Raw genomic sequence first — 23,288 nt, 5'->3', positions numbered from 1 at the left:
ATGTTGATACACTTAACTCCATGTCTTTCATAACAAATGACTCTTACCCTCTCTGATCTACAGTTGTGGGTATCGAGTTATGACAGGTCAAGACTTTTCTTCGGCTTCTTTTGGAATTTAGTGTATGCTAAAAGATGTCGGAGTGGTTCTACCTTTTGGAACTAACAGCACAGTCATGAAGCACCAAGTAATCGAGACTTTATGATAATCAGTGGAAATTATGTAAAAAGTAGGAGGCCTAATACTGATCTTACCCTCATACTGGCATTACATAGTGAAGTCATACAAGACTTCAATAGCACAACTGAAGAGCAGAATCATTCATGAAAATGGGTTTCAGGTCAAACAAAAAACTGCACAAGAAAAAAGGATGTATTTGAGAACATTTTTAATAAATAATGTGACAAAAATTACTTTTCTGATTATTGGATCCTCAGTATGCAAAATTATGGCTAAAATATGAGGTTTCGTACATGAACATAATGAAAACATTAATCACATGGATTTTTCCCTTAGTACTGCACACCCTTTCTATGTAACCATTCTTTAAAAGTTAGCTAAATGAAAAATTTCAGTCCTCAGTAAACACCAAAACACTTTTTCTCTCTTTTTTTTCCCATTGGGGCTAATCCTGATAGCTGTCCATAAACAAACACACAATTTTCCATTAGCACCAATGACAAAGAAATTATATAATTACAAAAAAGATCAAAAAAATCTACAGAGAGGACATCATTTGGCAAATTTAATGCAACTAATGCCTCTATTTTAGCTTTAATGAAAATCCAATGTTGAGATAGGCCACCGCAAACTTGAGAATTTTCCATAAATTCAGGAAAAGTGAGAAATGTTTTGTTTATGGCCCATATTTTGGTTCATTACTTTACCATCTGTCACCATTCAAATATTCCCAATACAAACATAGAGTATTAACAAAAAGATGAAAAAAAAATTCCAAATGCTTCTTAACATTTTTCCAAAAGACAAAAAAAAAGGTTAATAGTTACAATGGTTTACAAATAAAGTTTAGTGATTGTGCTTTTAAAACCAAAAAAAAAAAAAAAAAGATAAGCAGTGCATTACAAAAAAAAAAAAAAAAAAATAGAGATCAAACAAAATTTCTTTAAGTGGCACTTCTTTAAGTTGAATTGACACTACAATTAGAGGTCTGAGATTTGGGCCAGTAACAGTAAAGATGTTATTACCCAATAATTATTAAAAATGTCCACTGATTTCCTTGCTTATTTTCATAAGTGTCATTTTAGTGGAACAATTTCTGATAGACTTACTCATGCCATGACTAGACCACCAGAGTACCCATCATCTTGGCTCCTGCCTATCCCAAAGGACATTTTCAATAAGAATGTACTTAAATGATGAAAATAGGAAAGACAAATTAAAGTACAACAGGGGAATTAAAATGAGTATATATTTACAATATGAGCCACCCCACCCCAAATTGTATTTAAAAAAGCAAATCTTTTGCTGCTGCAAAGGGTAATCTGAGAGACTGGCAGAAAATAAAACCCGCAGTCTATTTTCAAAATGCAAGTTACCATTTGCACTAATTGCAGACTATAATAAAACCACTACATTAAAGGAACCCTCTGCATAATTTTCCCTTTATGCAAGTTGGTATTTTTAAATCAATGGTATTTTACATGTAAGATTATCAATGGGCTCCTTGGTATATCAGCAGTGTACTAAACACTGCCTCCCGGAGGGGAAAAAAAAAAATCTAGGGATCCCAGGTTTTGGCACCATCTTCTGTCCTAATCTTGACACAGCAGCTGGTACAAGTACCACAAAGAGCAGCTTACCTGCCTTTCTGGGCAGAAAGAAGATGATATGCTTAGCATTAAGGAACAGACAGGGGCTGTTCATAAAGAGAAGGATTTAAAAAAAAAGAAATAGTGAAATAAAAACTAGCATTCTGATGGCATGAATAAAAATGAAAAATTGTACACTCTGATTGCACTGAACGTTATTTCTGGCGTCAAACATCATCAGACTTGAGGCATCTTAAGTGATATTTTTCTGATTAGATTTCAAAAGCCTGTGAGAGTACATTTCTCATCTTCTTCAGCTTTCAGTTTCCTGTAAAAAATTTAAATCAGTGGCTAGATGTTAGCTGGAGTTCAGAGTTTTAAGAATTTTAATACAGTGTTTAGAAACAATCTGTTTTTGATACAGCGTGGTTATATATTAGTTATCATTTTTGGGAAAGAAAATGAAATGTTGTTGCCAACACAAGGGACAGAAAAGAAAAAAACAATAACATGTCTTCATTTGAAGTTTACACTGATAAAATTTAATATTCAGGCATTTGACGTAACACTAACTAACTACAGCTAAAACACAAGCAGATCCACGTTCAAGCAGTTTAATGTGCTGAGTGTTCTTGTGGCCTTGCAAAGTTGTTCCCTTTTAGGCCAGGGCTATCTCCTAACACATACTAACTTTAATAGGTCACTTCATTGCAATCATTTGCAACTGTTGCAGGTGAGTGTGCTCTTCTATCCTAACATGTGCTAACTTTAATACATCACAACATTCCAATGATTTGCAATCACTGCATATGACTATGTGACACGGCCCTAATATCACCAAGTCTAAGATGTGTTAACCTTAAATCTAAGGGCATGTCCATACTGTGGCATTTCTGAGTATCCTGTACCTACCCGCTCCCAGAGATAGTCTTCAGACCTGGAAATACAGTGGTGAGGATACACTGAGGCATCCTTTTGTGGCCACTCTTGAGACCTTAAATCTCCAGTATGCTTGAGCAGGGGCTGGTGATGACCTTAGCTTCATCAATGTTTTACCAAGTATAGAATGGATGAATTTGAGCAGATAGGTAGGTGGGTGTGCTGGGACCATCCTGGCCAGGACATGATGCTGCCATAGTGCAGGCATATTCTGAATATCCTGTCTATACAGTTTCTGATTTGGGCATAATTGAGATATTTTACCTTTTGTTTCCTATTACATATTTTCCATTTTAATGCCATCTTAATATTGCATTTTTTCTAAGAATGGGAATAATCCACAGTTATAGAAAGCTACTAAAATAATTTTCCTCAGATAAATATGTATAATTTTTAAAATATTTTCACCTAGGATCCTACCTAGGTTCAGAAAATTATCTTCCTGTGACAATGATTTTATTCTACACATTTTTCATAACACTGTTACAGTTACCTCTAATTCTTCATCTTCTTCTCGTTCATATGGTCCCAGTACTTGCATTTCTGCAATGTTCCTTCGCGCTATATTTGTTTGATCTGCCCTTTGTCTACCTCCTGATCCTCTTGATGACATGGAGCTGGAGGAACTGGGATCTCTAGGATTATTTGATGTTGGAAACGTAGGTCTAGAGTATGGTAAGATGTCCTCTGTGCAATGAAACATACATATAAATACACAATGAACTATGTACATTTACACTGCACCTGTGCAAATTTTCCATCAATACTAAATGTTTGCATTTTTAATGGACACCTAGAGATTTAGGATGATGACTGACCATAGTACGTAATAAAATCACTGTACCACAGCAGACGAGATTTCTTAAAGAAAATCTGATATTCAGGTTAGAAATAAAGCAATGTTCCACTAAGCATTACAAATGCAGACCCTTAAAATTACTGGGTATGTTTTTAAAAGCTTGACCACGTTCCTACAGAAAGTAGCCGAGTTAGTAATACATATAATAGGGTCCCCTGACTCCCCAGGATCCAGTAGGAGCTAGAATTATGGAACACCTCTGAAAATCAGGGTACACAAAAACGGAGGCACCTAAAATCTCTGAACATTTTGAAAAATGTTGCCCTTAAAATTTTGTTCTACTGCCTGTAAATCAATTGGTTTAATATTGCTTGCTCATCTTTGTAAAAGTACTTTATGATCTATGGATAAAGAACACCATATGATAGCTAAGCATTTTTATTCAACAGAAAAATTATCAGTAATAGTTAGTACAAAGTTAAGTGCTTAGGTTCCTTTTGTTATCAGTAGATTTCTTTTCTTTACCCAGTCACAATAAGCCTGGCTGCCTTAGGCCTTCAGCATCTAAAAACATCACAGTACATTTTTTCAGGTTGATGTTCAAAAATCAATGCCTTAATGTTTTTAACTGTTTCTAAGGGTGATATGCTGCTCAAATATTAACAACATTTCCAATATTGGTGTCCTCAGCAAATTTTGCCACCTGCCCTAGGACATTAATACATAAATTGATAACAATGGCCCCGACACCAACCCTGAAATAACCCTCTAATGACTCCTCTCTATTGTGACCCACTGCCATTTCCAATGACCTCTTACTTATGTGCCCATTTAACCAATTTACTACCCAATTTGTGCTCATCTGATTTGTACCCTGGCTAGCTAGTCTGAGAAAGAATTACGCATTTGTGGGAAGCTTAACTGAACTGTAGATAGATACCATTATCTGTGTTCCACTTTTCACTAGTCTTACTGACCTCCATAAAATTGAGACCCATTTTTTTCTAACTCTGAACTAGTTACTATTTGTAACCTCTGCATCTCTGCTCCGTTCTGCTGAGCTAATATTCATGTGCTGTTTTCATTTTGAAGAGGATCAAATGTCAGGGTGGCAGATTTTTCCTTTATAAATGCGAGGTAAAATGAGTCCATCTCCAATCCACTGGTAAAATTGGCAGTCTTACTGAATTCCCTTAATAATTTGTGTAGAGGCAGAAGTAGGTACAAAGGTATGTTTGCCCCCCAACCCCTATACTTCTCTTTGGGTTTCTTCTCTAGTAGATCAAATCTGTGCATAAAATTCAGTGTGCAAAAGGATCATAATATAGAGAAGACAATTCTAGAAATTCTACTAGCTTTAGGCCATGGGATTGCCTATTTGAAACACAACAATGTGGTTTGTATTAACTTTGTATTAACAACATAAATAGAGATAAATGGCCACAATTCAGTACTGCTATAAGCAGACTCAACCCCAGTAATTTCTCACGCTAATAGTGAACTTGACCTGAAGAACTATGGCATCAGATCCTTCCACTTATCTACTGTAAACACATTCATTAAGCTTAAAGCACGTCAAGTAACCTTGGAGAAGATGAGTTTTTGCTGGTGTGCCTTCTCGCTTTGCTGCTTTATTCCCTCGCAGCTTCCCGTCATTTTGCTGTTCCTGCGATTCTCTGCGCTCTCCTGAATTTGCCCGCATATCAGAGTGCTGTCGGCCATCTGCCCCTTCTCTCCCCTTGTAGCTCGCTCCTTTTCTTTCCCCAGATCTGTCTGTTCTTGGTTCTATAGAAGCGAGCTTTGGCAACATGACAGGCCGAACTTCCAGCTGGGACTTGGACTGGGCAGTGGGAGATTTTATAGCTGGAGGTGGCACTGGAGGAGGTGGCAGGTCTACAAAAAAAACCCCCCAAAATTATATCATGCACTAATGAAATTAAGGAATTATATTTTACTTCCAGCATGTTAGGTTTACTCCACAAAAACTGCACAGGTACAAGCACATTATAGCATATCAATGTACAATGGCACTCAAATGATTCTTCTCCTTTTCTTCCTCCCTCCAAACCCTGAAACTGACTTCAAATTCTAATTTATACCATAAGGTTGGTTTTTTTTAATATGACTTCCAGAGGGTTGGGGGAGGGTGGATGCATGCCACAGTTTGTTTGTTTCTGTCTCTAGGCAGAAGCTTACCCTCTGTGATCATTTCAGCTTCTAAACTCAAATTTAAATGGTGTAAAAATGGAGGCCTCCCAATTGACTGATCAGAGGACAGCTTCATTTACTTTATTCCTGCAGCTTGGGGAGAGGGACTTGCTGTGCTATTTTTACTCTTTTAATTATCCTCCGTACCCACAATCTCCTTAATCTTGCATTTCATACAATCTTCAGCTTCCCTTTACTATACTACATTTCCCTGTTCTCTACAACCTCCATCTTCCATTCAGCCTTTTTACTCTCTTGGTATCATCTGGCATTTCTCAAGCTTCTAAATAGATCTCAGTTAGCTGGTCCCCCACACCTGTGAAACCTTCCCTTATTTTCTCTTGCTTGCTGGATCACTCTTCATTGTACTTCTTCAGTTACTCTACCTATAGATGCTATAGGGTAATATGTGCCATACTGCTCGGATTCAACCTCTTTAAATTTACAGAAAATGAAGGTCATTTTAAGTAAAGAACAAATTCCACAATGGAAGGCAGAAACAGAAAGGCAGGCAATATTTTTTACAAAAAATTGAAAATCACATAAGACTTAGTGGTTCTGCAACAATAATAAATTAAAGCAAATAAAAGTAGTCTCATGGTCCCCCCCCCTTTTTTTTAACAGTAACTCAATATCATAATGCTATTCCATCATACCAACATACTTAAATTCTTGCTAATACACTCACTTCCCATCCAAGAAATTTACCGCTCCAGTGTGTATTTCGTGAAGTGAAAGAAATTACTGTTCCCAACTATGTGGTAGGATGAAAAGAGAAATTACTTACCAGTAATTGCAGTAATTTGAAATATGACATCCAAATGTGTAGCTTCACTCTGGGTACGCATGCCCATAATATTCAATCTCAGAATTTTTTATGTTGCCCTAGTAGTAAGTTATAGGGAGGACTGCAGCCCTGCCCCTCCTCACAGGGCATGTCTTTAGCAAATTAATGACAAACTCTGGTAAGTCCCTTGAACAAATCTCAGGACTGCTTGGTGAGAAAATGCATTTGGCCCTTTACTGGAGGATGCTAGACCAAAATGGCAGCCAGCTAGATTTTGACCAAGTTGGTAGACAAATCTTTATATTGAAGATCAATCAAATGTAGCAGTTTAGGCAGAAAAGAAGTATCAGTGGAAGAGGGGTTTATCTCCAGGCACTATCTTGAGAGTCAGCAGTAAACATATTGTACTATGATGTTTTGGATGCCTTTACCAGCCTCATCACTGTCCTCACAGGGATGTAAAGCCTCGGCATGAAGTCAGAACGAAGTAGGCATCTTCTTGGAAGCCTAATCTAATCTAATTTAATCTATTCTTTTGGGGGGGGGGGGGTTTGGTTTAAAAATCAAAAGAAAGAAAGTCTAAGAAAAAAATAAAAATGAAACCAGAAAGGATCAGAAACTGAAAAGGGGTTTCAACTGGAGCTATAGGTCTTGAACTTTGTGTTTCATCTCAAGATGATACTGGGTAACTAGTATGGAGGGGCAGGAAAACTGCAGCCTTCTGTCCTCTTGGTATGGATCATGAGGAGGGGTAAGGCTATGACATGCTAAATAAGGACTACTAAGAGTCCCTATTTGAGTGTTATGGCACATGAGGCCGACAGTGAAAAAGTGCATTTTCTGTGGATTCCAATTTAGGTGTACAATGCCAGAACACAAGGTCAGTTCTCCTGAAGTTGTGAGCACCCAGATATCCCGCTGTTTTCAAGATGAACTTAGGGGCTTAGAATCTTTGCAAATAAGGCTACATTAAACTGGAACACAGCAAATAACAGATGGGCCCATATCAAGAAGCTCTATTTAATTTAACTCATCCCGTAAATTCAAATATATACTAGCATGTTCAAAGAGTTCTAAAATGCTTTTTTTTTTTTTTTAACAGTGGTATTTAGAAAGTGCATATATCCTTCTTTATTCAGCTACATTTCTATATACCTGCATTAATACATAACACTTTTAAAACAGAAAGGGAAAGATCCATTATTATAGCACACAATGCTATTGTTAGAAGTGAAGGAAATTTTTTAAAAACTTGTATGCAGAAACTAAGATGCAAGGTTGTCTTACATAGAGACTATAGGAACCACACGGCAGGTATACATCAAGTGAACAGATGAAAAAAAATGATTCTGAAAGGTATAAATGATGGTCCTGAGCTCATAATGCATTCATCCCAAGTGCATCTGTACTAAAATGAAGTGCACTGAAAATTATAAAATCCCTGCTCTACCAATTTGTAATGAAAGACATTCATTTTCACTGCTTCCTCAGAGAGGATCTGAAAGAGCTTTCAAAGCCTCAGAACAGCTGCACTTCTTAACTAATACCACAAAATATTCAGATAGTATGGGCTATATTTGAACAGGTGAATGTCTGAACTGAAATCTGAGTAAATTGGTACAAGATGATGAATAGATGAGTTAAAAGGAATTAAAAATGGGAGCTTAACATATATGCAAATAATGTTATAGGCTAGGGTTGTCCAACTTCTGGGCAATCTGGGGCTGCACACAGCACAGACACAGACATGTGGGCAACAAGTTACATGAGTCACATGCCATGTGTACAGGTGGGCAGACAGTCCCCACCAGTCTCCCTGCCCACTCTCCTGTCATGGGGAAGCTGTTACCCCTTTAAAAAAACGGAAGCACAGACATCTCAGCTTCTACCCCACCTTTTCCAACCATACACTTCATCTGATCATTGACAATCCTTCAATTTGAGGATAATTTCTACCATAGATCAGTGATGTGTCTTGAGGTGACTTATGAGTGCAATCCTTAAGCCACAGATTCATCCACAAAAGTTTCAGGTCTTGCTGGTATTTCCAGAAGGGAGAATAGATAGTAAGGTGGGATTTCTCTCCTTCTCTTTCCTTTGCTTTCTCTTGTCTGCTTCAAGGGAGAGACTTTAACTTGAAGCAGGCTGCCACTTGGTTAAGATTGTGGCACTATTGGAGCTGGTTAGCAGCCAGCTCCTCCCAGCTCTTGATGTTGCTGTCTGTTTTCTTGACATATGCCAGCAAGGATTTGGCTTCTTCAACCATGGGGTGCTGTCCCAAGAAGGATTACTAGGAATAGATGGGATCCACCTGACAGAGAGGGAACAGCATCTTCTCAGACAGGCTCACTAACCTAGTGAGGAGAGCTTTAAATGATCTTTGCTGAGGGATGGAGACTGAAGCCCTGAGCTAAGTGGGGAAGCAGAAGACCTGGAGAAAGCACACGGTGGAGACAGTAACAGGAGAGGCCTCCTCATTCTTACTGAGAAAGTAGGGCAATCAGCTAGTTATGTTACATGTCTGTACACAAATGCATGGAGCCTGGGAAACAAGAAGGAAGAATTGGAAGTCCTTACACAGTCTGGGAACTATGATGTGATTGGAATAACAGACTTGATGGGATAGCTTGCATGACTGGAGCACTGTCATGGATGGGTATAAACTGTTCAGGAAGGACAGGCAGGGGAGAAGAGGAGTTGCACTGTATGTAAAAGATTTGTATGGTTGTTTAGAGCTCCAGTATGAAACTGGAGATAGAACTGGAAAAGCTGGAGATAGGCCCATTGAAAGTCTCTGGGTTAAGGTTAGAGGGGGAAAGAAGCCCAGGAGAGTTGTTTGTATTTTAAAGAAATCTTACTGAGGGTGCAAGAACAAACCATCCTGATGGGCAGAAGAATGGCAAATATGGCAGATGACCAGCTTAGCTTAGCAGAGAACTCTTCAGTGAGCTTAAACACAAAAAGGAAACTTACAAGAAGTGGAAGAATGGACAGATGACTAGGAAAAAGTATAAAACTATTGCTTGGGCATGCAGGGATGAAATCAGGAAGGCCAAAGTCCAATTGGAGTTGCAACTAGCAAGGGGCAGAAAGGGCAACAATAAGGGTTTCTACAAGTATGTTAGCAACAAGAGGAAGGTCAGGGAAAGTGTGGGACCAAACAGGATGAGGAAAAGGCTGAAGTACTCAGTGCCTTTTTTATGTCAGTCTTCACAGGCAAGGTCAGCTCCCAGAATACTGCACTGGGCAGCACAGTTTGGGGAGAAGGCGAGCAGCCCTCAGTGTTGAAAGAACAGATTAGGGACTATTTAGAAAAGCTGGACATGTACATATCCATGGTACCAGATGCGATGCATCCAAGGATACTGAGCAAGTTTGCTGAAGTGATTTCAGAGCCGCTGGCCATTATCTTTGAAAAGTTGTGGCAAATGGGGGAAGTTCTGAGTGACTGGAAAAGTTCAAATAGAATGTTCATCTTTAAGAAAGGGAAGGAGGAAGATCCAGGGAACTACAGACCAGTCAACTTTACCTTGGTCCCCAGAAAAATCATGAAGCAGGTCCTCTAACAATCCATTTCTAAGCACTTGGAGAAGAAAGTCATCAGGAACAGTCAGCCTGGATTCACTTGGGACAAGTCATGCCTGACCAACCTGACTGACTTCTATAGTCAGATAACTGGTTCAGTAGATTCAGAGAAAGCAATGAATGTAATATACCTTGACTTTAGCAAGGTTTTTCATATGGTTTCCCACAGGACTCTTGCAAACAAGCTAAGGAAGTATGGTTTGGATGAATGGGCTGTGAGGTAGATAGAAAGCTGGCTGGATTGTTGGGCTCAACAGATAGTGATCAATGACTCTATGTCTAGTTGGCAGCTGGTATCAAGTGGAGCTCCCCAGGGGTCAGTCCTGGGGCTGGTTTTGTTCAGTATCTTCATTAATGACATGGAAGATGAGATGGAGTACACTGTCATCAAGTTCATGAATTACATCAAACTGGGGGGAGTTGCAGATACCCTGGAGGGTAGGGCTAGGACTCAGAGTGTCCTAGACAAATTGAAGGACTGGACCAAAAGAAATCGCATGAGGTTTAACAAGGACAAGTTCAAAGTCCTGCACTTAGGATGGAAGAATCCCATGTACTGCTACAGGTTTGGAACCAACTGGTTGAGCAGCATCTCTACAGAAAAGGACCTTGGGGTTATAGTGGACAATAAGCTGGATACGAGTCAACTGTATGTTCTTATTGCCACGAAGACTACCAGCATACTGGGCTGCACTAGTAGGAGTGCTGCCCGCAGATCAAACAAAGTGATTATTCCCTTCTATTCTGTACTTGTGTGGTCACATCTGAAGTACGGTGTCCAGTTTTGGGCCCACCACTAGGAAAAGTATGTGGACAAGTTGGAAAAAGTCCAGTGAAGGGCAATGAAAATGGTTAGGGGGCTGGGGCACATGACTTGAGGACAGGCTTAGGGAACTGGTTTATTTAGTCTGCAGAAGAGAAGACAGAGTGGGGATTTGATAGCAGTCTTAACTACCTGAAGGGTGTTTTCAAAGAGGATGGAGCCAGACTGTTCTAAGTAGTGGCAGATGACAGAACAAGGAGCAATGGCGATAAAGCACTGGAATGGGTTACCTAGAGGTGGTGGAATCTCCATCTTTGGAGGTTTTTAAGGCCCATGTCAACAAAGCCCTGGCTGGAATGATCTAGTTGGGGAAGGTCCTGCTTTGAACAGGGGGTTGGACAAGATGATCTCCTGAGGTCCCTTTCAACCCTAATTTTCTATGATTCTGGGCCTTCAACGTGTCCTTGTAATGTTTCCTCTGGCACCATGAAATCTCAGGCTGCAACTTAGCTGGGAAGAGAACACTTGTTTTGCAAGTCAAGAGTTGGGTATCTGCATAAAGCGTTTAGTTCAGCAAAGTTGGGGCTTGAGGATGACCGACTCAATGCTGTTAACACTGGCTTCAGCAAAGATACTGGCATTTGTGCAGTGATCCCTCCTTTCAATGTGGATGTTTTTTCTGTAGACATCATTGGTAATATCTCTTTAGGCTCTTGAGATAACAATAGCAGGTTACCCACATAAAAAATCTGCAGAGGAAAGTAGACACAGATTTTGGTTTATTTCCAAAGATCGCATTCAATAAAAATGTGCCAAAGCAGTGTCCTTGGAGGAGGCACTTTTGCATTGGATCCTGTGCTGGATCTCCTTATCAACATTTGCTTTCTGAGAGAGGTGGCTACCAAGGATAAAGGAAGTACTCAAATACCTCCAGGGTATTTTCCTCAATGGTAATTTGAGTAGGGGAGATCACATTCACTGCTTGGCGTAGGCTTAGAGCACTTTATTTTTCTTAATTTTGAGAGAGAGGCCTAAAGTTTGATTGGCTTCAGTGAAGAGGTCCAGCACAGTCTACCTATTTTCCTCAGTGCCCACAAGGTGGTATAGTCATCAGACTATTGAAGGACAAGGAGGGTTGGTTTGAATACTTTGGTCTTTCAGTGAAATATTCCCAAATTGAAAAGCCCTCTATTTGTTCAGTATTCAAGGTCGATTCTAGAGGGGAGGTGGTCCTTAACAAGAAGCAGGATGAACAAGAACCAGGATGACAGTAAAAAAAATGGGGAACAGAATTGGGGCAATGACACATCTTTGCTTGACCCCAGTTTGGATGAGAAATGGATCTGTCTCCAATCTGCTACAAAGAAGAGTTGCAGTCATTTGGTTGTGAAGAAGCTTCAAAACTTTGATGCATTTTTCAGGGCATCCAAATCTGGCCAGTACTTTCCACAAGGCTTCACGATTGATGAAACCTGCAGTGTGAGCAGCTCAGCTCCCTTTTCTACTGCAGATGTACAGTGCAAACATTCCAGTCCCCTCCCTGGCACTACAGCCCCCTTCTGCTATGCCACCCTGGCACTCCAGCCCCCTCCCAGCCACAGCTCCAGCCCCCTTCTGCTATGCCACCGAAGCCTAGAAGCATGGGCAGGAAGTAGAAGCTGGAGAAGGGCGGGGAAATCCAGCTGCTGCAGCATTAGTAACCAGGGAAATATGATAGACAGGCCACATGCTAACCCTTCAAAGGGTGCAGACAGCCTGTGGACCATCAGTTGGACAGTCGTGTACAGGCTATTTGAAGTGGCGCGTTAGACCATGGCCTTGGATACATGTTTTTTTTGTAGCACTATCCATGCCCTCTTAGTACTACAAACAGTGTGTGACAATAGTCCCCAGGAGTGGGGAGGGTGAGGAGAGTACCCCTCACCCCCGTATGCTGCTGGGGGTAGTGGCTATCAAGCACAGTTGCCCCCTCTCCCTGTGCCTCATCTGGCAGGGGTGAAGAGAACATGCCCCTTACCTTGGGTGGCTGGGGGATACCTCTGCCACAGCTGCTTCCAGTTTATGCTTTCTGCCGTGGGGGTAGGGGGCGCAAAAGATCAGCCCCTTATTCCCTATCATCCCCTGACTGGAGAGCATACCTTTGAGATGATCTTGTCCAGCCAGGGGATTGTGTATGTGTGAAGGAAGGGCAGCATGGTGTTTTAACTGAGCTATAGCTGGTACAGAGGTTTATGCTGGACTGCTTCCAGTGCCATAATGTTAAGCTGTCTTGCATATGCTTAAGACATGATCAGAATAATTTCAGTTGTCCGATGATATGGGATCCGGGAAATGAAAAAAGTGGCTTAGAGCTAACTTCCAACTTCGGAAAAGGAATATTTCAAGCAAGTGAAACCAGTAATACCCTGTGGATCTCATCAGCTTCAGCATCTTAATAAACAAATGTTCCAAGCAAGCTCTAGAAGCAAATCCTACATTATGGAAAATACTGGTGAAGGATGAATTTCAGGTCTTTTTTTCCCTCACTCCCTGTTATGAAATGGCAATTCTGTAGGCATTAGATTGCAAAGTAGCTAAAGTTATTTCAATATGGGCTGCCACTGCTACCTCCTTCTGTCAGTATATCTTCATGTCTCAAAAATCTTCAGATGCATCTTATGAAAAGCCACTCTTTTATTACCAAAACCTGAAATGGTACACTATAGATCAGTCCACATGCTTAAATATTCTCGAAACTGGAATATGCCAGTAAGGTGCTGCAACAAAATCTTACTTTATCTGAAGAGTGAGGGTTGATTTATTATAATAAAAAGGAAAGACTGTGGCAGTGAATCTGACCCATCTTTCTGAGCAGGTTGTAAATATAAAACTAAATCTCTTTGCAGTCCAGAGAGTTCCAGTGCAGTCCAACAAGACTAAAGAACAATGATTTCTGGCAAGTAAACACAGAACCAATCACAATAATCCAATAGAAATGCCCTCTCAATACTTTTAGCTCTTAAAGGTAGTTCACTTTTCTATCCTGAATGTAAATACCTTGCCCACCAACATATATGCCCCTCCATAAACAAATCAAAACAAAGAAAAAAGTCTGTAATCTCAGAAATTAAAATATAACTTTAAATAAACATTCCCCCCCCCCAGATTTAACCATCTGCCCCTAGGACAAGGAATCCTAAAGTATGACACCTTATGTCTTGATAATGCCTCCACATAAAATGCCTCCAAAAGATGTGTAAAATTGCAATAACTCTATTGTACAGTAGTAACAACAGAAAAGTGATATTCTTGACAGAGAGCACTTTGTCACAACCTGCAGGGAAACTATAAAAATCTTCATTATAACATACTGTTCCTTGCTGAGAGGAATCCTTCAAACAAGAAAAGGAAACTTTTCAGAGGTCAATACTATTACACCCCTGTGGTATTTATTTAACAGCTCAAATAACGGAGAAAATCCAGATTCAATCTGCCTCCTCTAGTACAAACTGGTATGTTTTGTTATTAAAACGAAAATGAAGGCCTCCATTGCGAGAAATAAAAAATAAATCACAGAGTGACATCAAACCAATCTAAGATACCTGGTAAAGGTCAGCAGTGCTCAACTGTTTCATTTATGCTTGCATATCACTGTTGCATTGTTGCCCACTTAAGAAAAACAATTAACGGATGCCTTTTTATAGCATATTCTACAGAGGAAATCTTCCATATGTGCCTTTTGAAGAGAGTGATTATAATTTTCAATAACATGCTAAATGAGAACAGATATAGGAATCATGGGAAAAACAACTGGGGGAGGAATACTAAGCCCACTTCTATACTTAAGTGGAGAGACTGCAAAACAGCCTAAAAAAGATCAGTCAAAGTTTGATCCATAGTGACAAAACAAATAAACAGGTATTATTAGGAATTTTTTCTTTAAAATAATAAAATAAAATACTCTCTGATGCCCTAGAATTTTGTTATCATATCCTAGGAAAAAATAATTGACAGCAAATAATCATGAAACTTGAAGTTTGCTTTCTATAAAATACCAAACTAGATTTCTACAATACACATAACGTATGAATAAAACTGCCAACATAGAACCTGATCCTGGAAGTTTTAGGAATATATATCATTTAAAATTTTTAAGCACTGTTACTTAAATCAATGGTTGTACAAAAAAACCCAAAAATCTCCTGTTGGTTAAACTCACAGTTCTAATTTCTGTGGATGATAAATAAGTGAATACATGTACAAAAACAGTACAACACAAAAAGGGATTTTTTTTCAATTCAGGCTTGTATATATTCTTATTAAACACTTTTCATTCAAAAAAAATCATTTCAAGGTCAATCTCTCTTAGGATACCCATCTTAAAGAAAAGGTGGCTTATTTTGGAATATTATAAAATACTGAATATCCAAATCATAACATCAGTTTCTGGAAAAAAGTATTTTTGGCATTTGGTGGTTACAAAATTTCTCTTTGTTATAAGTTATTTCTTACACCATTTAGACATTTTGTACCAGATAAACAGAGGACTATAACTCTTAAACATGGGCCAGAGCAAGACTCAAAATATTTGAAATTGTTTTCCATATAAATATTTGACCCACTTGTGAGAAATGCAGCTGTCACAAACCTTATGCAGGCCTACTTTTGTTTAGGCTGCTCAACCACCAGGTAGTGAACTAAATCCAGCCTGTGAGACTATCATCTGGCTTCTGGGTCTTCTCACAAGTCTGAAAATTTGGCAGCAGGAAGTGGTGGCAGCACTAACTGCAGCCAAATTTCTGGATGGGCAGGGGGGTGGGGAGCCCCATGGGCCAGATGACAGAGATAGGGTCAGTGAGAAGCTAGATCCAGCATGTGAGGGCAGCACAGCATGCAGCTGGATCTGGAGCATCGGGTCATTACAACACATGACTGAATTTGGCATATGGGGTCAAGCTGGCGAGCATCCAGATCAGATGTGAGAGATCAGGCTATAAGTGGTACATAGTGTGTGCAGCTGGGTCAACATAATGGATCACACCCATGGACTCGCACTGAGTGATGGATCTGGCCTATGGACTGGTTCTGCACCACTCTGCCCTGCAGATGTGCATCACTGATTTAGTGTATAGGTAAATAACATCACTCAGATATTTTATTGATTTGCAGGACCAAACATTAGCTAACCAAATGCTATCATTTGTGCCCATTGTCAACTGTAAGAAAGGGAGCTGGGTATTGATAAAATCTGCATAGAGAATCTAAAAGACTAGAACTTACCAAAAAAGGATTTTCATTCTGTTTACCTAAATGTTTATAACTGTTAGGGCCTGTACTTACTGATAAATCAAATCAAAATAACACAGGCCTAAAGAGGCTTGCAGATGTATAATTTATGGAAAGCAAGAGGCAGAATACATACATACATACATACATGTATGTGTGTGTATATATAGGTAGATATACATGCACACATACATACATACATATATGTATATACGTGTGTGTGTATGTACATACATATATATTATATATGTATATAAAAATATATATAAATGGTTTCTTAAATCCAATATGTAAATAGGTCAGCCAAAGTTGGGAAGGGGAGATGTGAATCTATTAGTTGGTTGTAGTAATGCACTTTGCTTGTATTTAACTCTGTGAAAGGCTAGATGGAGAGGAATGAAGTATTCATACATTTTAATCCGTACCCGCTTCTGAGCAAAGTTTTTTAGCAACAAATAAGGAGAGTATTTCACAGTTTGGATGACTGTCAATAAACAAACTAACATAATGGACATCCAGTTGCAGATTCAGCAATCACTAATCTGAATGAGTATCAGAAAAGGATATCTAGGTGTATGCCATCTTATATTTATGTGCAGTAAACTAGGGAAAAGATCCTTTATTAAAAAAAGAGCAAGGACAAGCAAATACATCTCCACTGACTGCTACCTTATGAATGAAAACACTATCAGAAAGAACAACCACCCAACTTCACATATCTCACCATGTGATGAAAACAGAGACGTATAATGCTGCTAGCAATATTTTTGGTATTTTCAACCACTGTTTAAAGGTTCTGTTTATTTATATAAATGTTTAACATATAATTGCAAAAAATCTTCCTTATCACACATATTTCATAAAACTGCAAGAAACAAGAATTAAACTAATATGGGTCAAGTAATTTGGGAATGGCAGGCATCCTCCATTGCTACCTAAAAATTGGCTCATTTTCAGCAGTCACTTGGAATGCATATTTTATTGAAAAGACAGAAACATGAATGCAACAACTAGGATCTTCATATCTTTTTAGCATTTATATAATTGCTCTGTCCAATGACCGATACCCAGGTTTGGCACATTTGCTCTCCTCTTTTACAAACTGGTATGTTTACTTGTTATGGCAAAACCCGGAAGCTTCTTTTGTACTGAGCATTGACTTATAAAGGAAATAAATCACAGGGTGACATCAAACCAATAGAAAGAACGAAGAGGTACCTGGAAAAGGTCAACTGTGTTCAACTGTTTCATTCATGTCTACATATCACTGCTCCCCATTTAAGGAAAAACAATTAGTTGATACTGTTTTATAGCCTATTCTAAAGGGACAGGCTTCTATATGTGCCTATTAAAGTGAAAGGTTATAACTTTCAGTAAGGTTCCAAATATGGTTATGTAAATAGACTGAGGCAAAATAATAACAAAATACAACCTCTGAACTGGGGTTTATGAGGATTGCAGAAATTAGAACAATAAATCCCTGCTCTGTTAACAGCCACACAATGCACTGCCCATTAATTATAATACATAGGTTAGCAGAAATTCATGTCTAATTAGAAAATATGCTGAAATAAGCAGGTGCTTGGGATACAAAGCAAATATCGATCAAGCTCGTCAAATCTGTTGCAGTTCCTAACCACAGTGCTGCAGGGTTTAACTTGTGCTTACAAGTTACAAAAACCTGCCACCCAATATCTGTCCAACCATTATTTATTCCTGGGTTGGAGGGAAGCAAATGGCCACACAGAAAGCTCCTGTCCAGATTATCTCTTTGATGCCCTAATTCCTGTAGATGTATTTATATCAAGGTTTGATCTTTCGCCAAGTATTCAGTTAAGCACCTTATCTTCATGATGATAAAAGCTGATAAAATGCCCACAAACCCTTGTATAATGCCATTACAGGGGTCCCATAAATGTAAAATTGCCAGCATAGTTTTGGGATTTACACCTTGTGTTGTCCTTTTGCAGAAGCAAACATGTGCAAAACCACTGTAATAACCTCCTGAAATCAGATAATATTCTGACAGCTCAGTTTCACTGACAAAAGAGGCCTGGGCAGGAGCCAAGAGGCCCAGGTGCACTGTGTCATGCCAGTATTTAATGTAGTCTAATATCAGATAGATGCTAGTGAGAGAAAATACTTAGAATAAAGTACAGATAATAGCATGGACAACCACTCATTGCTAAATTACTTCTGCTCATCATGCTGTGAGCTTTGTATTAAATTTTTCTGTCAAGTGGCAGGAATCATAGGGAGAAGTGGCTCAAAAACCCCTTCTTGTAACCCTGGATAAGGATCTATAATATTAGGCTTTCATATGATAATGGCAAATGATGCCCCTCTTTGAAACATTTCTGACTGGTAATGAAAGTCCTAATCAGATTGTTGTTGCTGAGAACCAGGAGGTGGGGAATGATGCCTCTGACACCCTCTCTTTCCCCTCCCCCTTTAGCAAATTTAGCAAACTTGACAAGATGGGTTAAGTCTTTGAGAATTTATCTTACATGAATTTGCAACAAAGCCCTTGGGATGTTTTATAAAACTGGAAGGTTGTGGTTTAATAAAAGCTGGGCCACCTGAGGCATTTTCATTAAAGGCTCTCTCTAGACAACATCACAATGTTTGCATTATCTTCCTATACTCCCCCGAGAATACAAGCGTTACCTTTTCAGCAGGAGTCGATATTATGTGTGAAGGCATGAGAGAAGATGATTAGATTTTGCCTTTTGGATCACAAAGTAACTGTTTGAAACAATACTTTAGTTAGGATTAAAATTCAATGCTTTCTTGTCTACCATTTGAATGCCAAGTCATTTCTGCAAGGAAAATAAAATTATATTATGGGGGATTTATTGCTTGGTTATTTTAATGAAGATTGTAATCCCAAATGTAGATTATTTTCAATTTCTATACTTATCTGGACTATCTAGTCTCTTAAATAATGATAGCAATTAACTGATTAGGACACTATAGAACACAGGTGCAGTTGCTGTACGTAGGGGAGGCATCAATATTGAAAAATTAGGAACTATGGCTCTTAAAATAATTAGTTTACCATGTTTAGAAACAAGAAATACAAATGAGTGGATTTTTTAGTGTAATGTTATCTCTGTTAAAAATTTTCACATAAGAATATAGGCAGTGCTTATTTATAGAGGTTCACTGACGTTTTCACCCATTTCAATGGACTTACCATCTGTGTAGACTTCTCTGCGCAGATGTCCTGGCTGATGCTTTTGCTTTTTGGCAGGTCGCACCTTTTGTATTACAACAGCACTCATGTTGCTGTCAGTAGACACAGGGCTGGTGGGTCTAGGGCAGTGCGATGCATGAAAATGTCTACGGCCTGAAAAATGTTATAGAACACCAAGTTACTATTTTTCCTCTCCAAAATAAAATATTTTACAATCTCTCTTTTTAAAAAAAGAGAACCAGGCACTGCTATATTAAACTTGAAGTTATTTAAGTATACTATTAGGTTAATGTAAATCTTATTGTAATATGTTCAATACTATATTGTAACAAACAACTGAAGAGATGCATTCATTTTCATATCAATAGACAGTCTGGCTTAGTTTCACAGAAATTATCCAACGGGTTTGCTTCTAGTAGCCCTGCTTCCAGGAATCTAAAGCCTATGATCATACCAAATGTTTTACCAGTGCAATAGACTTCATCTTCCATCAACAAGAAAATTTATCACTTTCATACTGGGTTTCATGTCTTCTAGCTGGACAGTACAGAGATTGACTCATACATACAGCAGCAGTATAATAAGTAGACACCACATTACTTTCAGGCCCTGTTAGAAATGCATCTACCACTACCCTACTTGAATAATTATCTATATCTGAGGTACCGCATGTGAGGGTCACCACACTATTTATCTGATATTTTATTATATTTCACTCATGCTGTCAAAATCTAGCATTTATGTTACGCTAAAGGCATTAATATTAAATGAATAATCCCATCATAGCACAAACTTGAATATTGCTAAATTTTAATTTATATTAATAGTATGTTAAATACACACACACACACACACACACACACACACACACACACACACACACACACACACACACATAAAGGGTAAAATCCTGAAGTCAATGGGATTTTTGCCATTTATTTCAATGGGGCCAGGATTTTATCCAAAATTACTAAATTACCTCCCCTTTTGTTCTCCATGATGAACAGCTGTGTTAGAACAAAGGAATGTTAAAAGTTAGAGAGGAGATCAGAAATGTGAGAAGAACATTACAGCTTTTGCGGAGTTGGTGGGGACAAAAGTGTAATAAAATTCCTGGTTTTTTGGGTTGGATAGTTCTAGAAGATGGTCAAAATAATCCTAGGTTTCTTTGAATCCAATATTCTATTCTGTGGCATTATTACTTAGTACCTGAAACTTCACACTCTCCATATGGCAAATGAGACATAGCTGGTTATTGATATCTTATTAACAATACTAAGTAATAAGGGTATGTTCTTAAATATAAGGTACTTGTTGACTTCAATTGTTGGTTACCAAATGGGGCAAGGTACAACCGTGTGGAAAGGGGAGGAACCCAGCAAGGATCTTATTGTTTTGTTTATAATAATCTAAACTGCCCGTAATGGCAAGTGGCAAATTATATCATTCCTAGTCCGTTTCTTTTCAATTGTGCTTCAATAAGAGATTAGAATATAATCCAATAGGGGCAATAATGAAAAATTAAATGGCAAAAAGCTATCTTCAGGTACCATTAAAGGTACGGCTCAAACTTACGAACTTAGGAAATAAAATTTTAGAAGTGAAACAATCCTTTACACATTCCAGGAGACAAGGATAAACCCTCATATGAACACTAGCATTCTTTACTTTGAAAATGAAATTTGAGAAAAATATACATAATAAGGAATAGTTGAATAGGAGTCATTTAACCATTGTACTCATCCCAATGAATGACATTGAAACACAGCAAATTTCAAAATTGTAAATTCTTTCCCACACAGCACACAATTAGACTGGAACCCATTGCCACATGCATCACTGAGGCTGGAATCTATGCAACCATGAACAAGGTATGGGGTATTCATCATTTATATGCGTAACAAGAATATCCACAGCTACAACAGTAAGATCTAAAACAGATAAATATGGTTCTGAAGAAATATAATCCACCATCCTTTAGTCACCTACATGAAATGTATCTCATTATATAGTATCCCAAACCTCTTTGATAGGTGAATTGGCTTGGAGTCTCTTCTGGAACATTCTGCAATAGCCAGTGTTGTATACAAGGTATTGGATAACTAGACAACAGGTATGATGCATGAAGGCATTTTTTTGTGTTGGTAAAAGTAATGTAAAAGCACAACAATGCATAACAAAAAAATAAAAAATGTGAACCTTTTGATTTCCCCTCCACTGTTTTTGATTTTCTTACTTTAATATAACAGCTATATTGTAACATCTAAACAAGGACAAAATGGTTCAATGACTTTTACTTTTGCAAACAGCTCCTAAGCTGAGGTCCTTTTTTTCTTTTTTTTTTTAAATTTCAGACCATATTTGAAGATCCTTGTAATTGAAGAATATGCAATCTGTGCTGTAGTGGCTACATTGCCATTAGTACCTAAACTTCTGACTTAAAGTTAGCTTAGCTCTATCTAACATGCTTCAGTGAATGTAGTGCAGACATACCCTCAAAAGAACAATCACAATTTTAGCACCACAGGCTGGTATTCTGCCTGTGGTTCAGACTCCACTCCACAACACCTCTGACAAATTGATTTCCTGGACCTTCCTGGTCTTTCAACCTTGAGATGATAAGCAAAGGTAACTGCCTCCCATTGCACCTCCAAAGGTATATTATTGGACAAACCTCTGTCTAATTACATGGATGCACAACTTTATTCTCAGTGTGCTGAATTTCTACATGTCAATTCACTATTAACTTCTTAAAGAAATTCAGAGACAAGTTAGGAATAAAAGGCATGTCATGGTAGCACTTCCTTCTCTCAATTAACTAAACATATTTTTGTTGCTTATAAGAACTTACCTCCTGCAGCATCCTGCATTTGACGTCTTGCTACTTTAAGACCAGCATATTCTGCAGCTGCTGCCACGGCCTGTGCAAAATCTGCATCAGTAAAAAATGATCCATCAGAAGAGCTAACACTGGAACGTCCACTTGAGATGTTGTCTTCTTCTGAGGCTGAGCCCCACCCATTGATCATGGACCCTGTGACAGAACTTTCCAAATCCCCAACACTTGATGCAGGTGTTTGCTCAAGGCCACGCAAAAGAAGCCTTCTATTTTGCATCTTGGCAACCTCTATGTCTGCCTCATCTTCTTCCTCTTCTGGTGCATCGGTATCCATATCTGAGACAAGGGGTCCTGAAATATAACCATAGGTGTGTGGTGGAGAAATGGGCCTTGGCGGTGGCGGAGGGCTCACAGGCTGGCGTCTGCATATAAATATAATATTATGAATAATTAACATTCAGAAAATACTGAGGAAAAATCAGAGTAGATGCGAGAAATTCTCTTTCCTACAAAACAACCAACTTGATTTCCCAGTTTAAATCTCCAAAATTTCAATTTGAAAGCAGCAATTTTTTATGTTTGCTCTAATCTGCCATGATTGACAGCTACGGAACTAGAAATCTACCGATAACAAATGTTGGTGTTCTCATACTGCTCCATGTCTAATAAAAATGTGCTCAGTTATGCATAAATCTCCTAATACTTAATGATTTAGCTCATGCACAACTTGGAGAAGAAAGGTGACAATTTAACAAATTTTATATTATGAAATGAACTCTGCATGTTAACAAAGTGGGGAATGGTATATGGGCTTGAAAGCCTGAAATTACAAGACCCAATAGACATCTATACCCAAACCGATTGTTCCATAAACATTATCCTTCTTAGAATATATTTTTCCATTCACTTCAAATATAGGACTAACAACATTTGCTTCTCAACAGTTTTGAAACTTCTCTGGAAGGTAATATTATGAGAAAATTGTTCAGTATTTTTTTTCAAATTTATTTCCAGGGCTACCCACATATAGAATCATAGAATAAGAGATTGGAAAGGATTTTAAAGGTACCTGAACAAATGCAGGATTTACTATTGTCAAACCATCTCAATAGATGTGCGGGTATGTGTGGGTTTTTTC

General features: G+C 38.5%; 1 protein-coding gene across 7 annotated transcripts in view; it reads right to left on the bottom strand.

The window, feature by feature from the left end:
- Positions 1–371: 371 nt before the first annotated feature.
- Positions 372–23,288, bottom strand: part of ROBO1 (roundabout guidance receptor 1) — a 1,177,688-nt gene continuing 1,154,771 nt past the window's right edge. For all 7 annotated transcript variants that reach the window (XM_059720628.1, XM_059720629.1, XM_059720633.1 and 4 more), the window contains 5 exons: positions 22,163–22,572; positions 19,312–19,464; positions 5,092–5,400; positions 3,202–3,395; positions 372–2,097 (listed from right to left, as the gene is read on the bottom strand). In XM_059720628.1, the coding sequence (XP_059576611.1) occupies positions 2,083–2,097; positions 3,202–3,395; positions 5,092–5,400; positions 19,312–19,464; positions 22,163–22,572 (1,081 nt within the window). In that variant the 3' untranslated portion in view covers positions 372–2,082. The remainder of the gene's footprint in view (positions 2,098–3,201; positions 3,396–5,091; positions 5,401–19,311; positions 19,465–22,162; positions 22,573–23,288) is intronic.

The sequence above is a fragment of the Alligator mississippiensis genome, chromosome 1 (assembly GCF_030867095.1).
Source record: "Alligator mississippiensis isolate rAllMis1 chromosome 1, rAllMis1, whole genome shotgun sequence".
NCBI lineage: Eukaryota > Metazoa > Chordata > Crocodylia > Alligatoridae > Alligator > Alligator mississippiensis.
The sequence above is the reverse complement of the archived record's forward strand: the minus strand, read 5'-3'. Positions and strand labels throughout refer to the sequence as shown.